Source organism: Bison bison, unplaced genomic scaffold (genome assembly GCF_000754665.1).
Source record: "Bison bison bison isolate TAMUID 2011002044 unplaced genomic scaffold, Bison_UMD1.0 scf7180017864088, whole genome shotgun sequence".
Lineage (NCBI taxonomy): Eukaryota > Metazoa > Chordata > Mammalia > Artiodactyla > Bovidae > Bison > Bison bison.
The window spans coordinates 754,720-755,462 of NW_011494660.1; the positions used below are offsets into that span (position 1 = coordinate 754,720).

Here is a 743-nt window from a genome sequence, read left to right on the forward strand (position 1 = left end):
GACCGCAGCCTACCAGGCTCCTCCGTCCATGGGATTTTCCAGGCAAGAGCACTGGAGTGGGTTGCCATTGCCTTCTCCCAGTTCCCTTACACGTTCACACAACCTCAAAGAACAGCGCCTCCCAAACCAAACGGAACCTCCGGAAGCAAGGAGAGAGGCGGAACCTCTTCGGAAGTAAGATGGCAGTAGCGTGGCGCTCTGGGCGGCCCTGGCCACGACTCTGTAGCCGGAAGTCCTCCGGCGCTAGCCAGTAGGAAGCGGAAGTAAAGGGCGGTCGGCAGCTGGTCTCTCCTTTGCGAGGCCGGCTTGTGAGCAGAGCCGCGGGAAAGGCGCGTGTCGGCCGCTCACTGGCGCAGCTGCTGCCGCCTGCGCCGCTGTCCTGCCCCGCCCCGGCGTTGTCGCAGGTGCCGTCGCGGACAGAGCGCGGCCCCTGGCATGGGCTGGCAAGGGGATGAGAGCGGCGCGTGTGCTGCAGCTGCAAGACCAGTGACAGGTACCCCTGGGGTTGGAGTGGGGAGGTCTCGCCGGCGGAGAGAGGGTCTGGGGAGCGAGGCCACCGTGTGTCTCGGTCACCTTGATCTTCCAATTCTTTCCTGACTCAGTTTCCCCTCCTGTGTCTCAGCCCTTCCTCTCTGTTCGAGTCCCTTTAGAAGTCCTTCAGTGTTTTCTGGGGAAATCCGGTTTCTGCGAGGTTGGCCGCGGACTCTTTTCATCGGTTTTGCGCCTTCATTGGAGAGCTTTGA

The 743-nt window shown here is 62.2% G+C and overlaps 1 protein-coding gene across 2 annotated transcripts in view; it reads left to right on the plus strand.

Annotated features, from left to right (window-relative positions):
• Positions 1–263: 263 nt before the first annotated feature.
• Positions 264–743, plus strand: part of UGGT1 (UDP-glucose glycoprotein glucosyltransferase 1) — a 111,428-nt gene continuing 110,948 nt past the window's right edge. For both annotated transcript variants that reach the window (XM_010837951.1, XM_010837952.1), the window contains exon 1: positions 264–493. In XM_010837951.1, the coding sequence (XP_010836253.1) occupies positions 436–493 (58 nt within the window). In that variant the 5' untranslated portion in view covers positions 264–435. The remainder of the gene's footprint in view (positions 494–743) is intronic.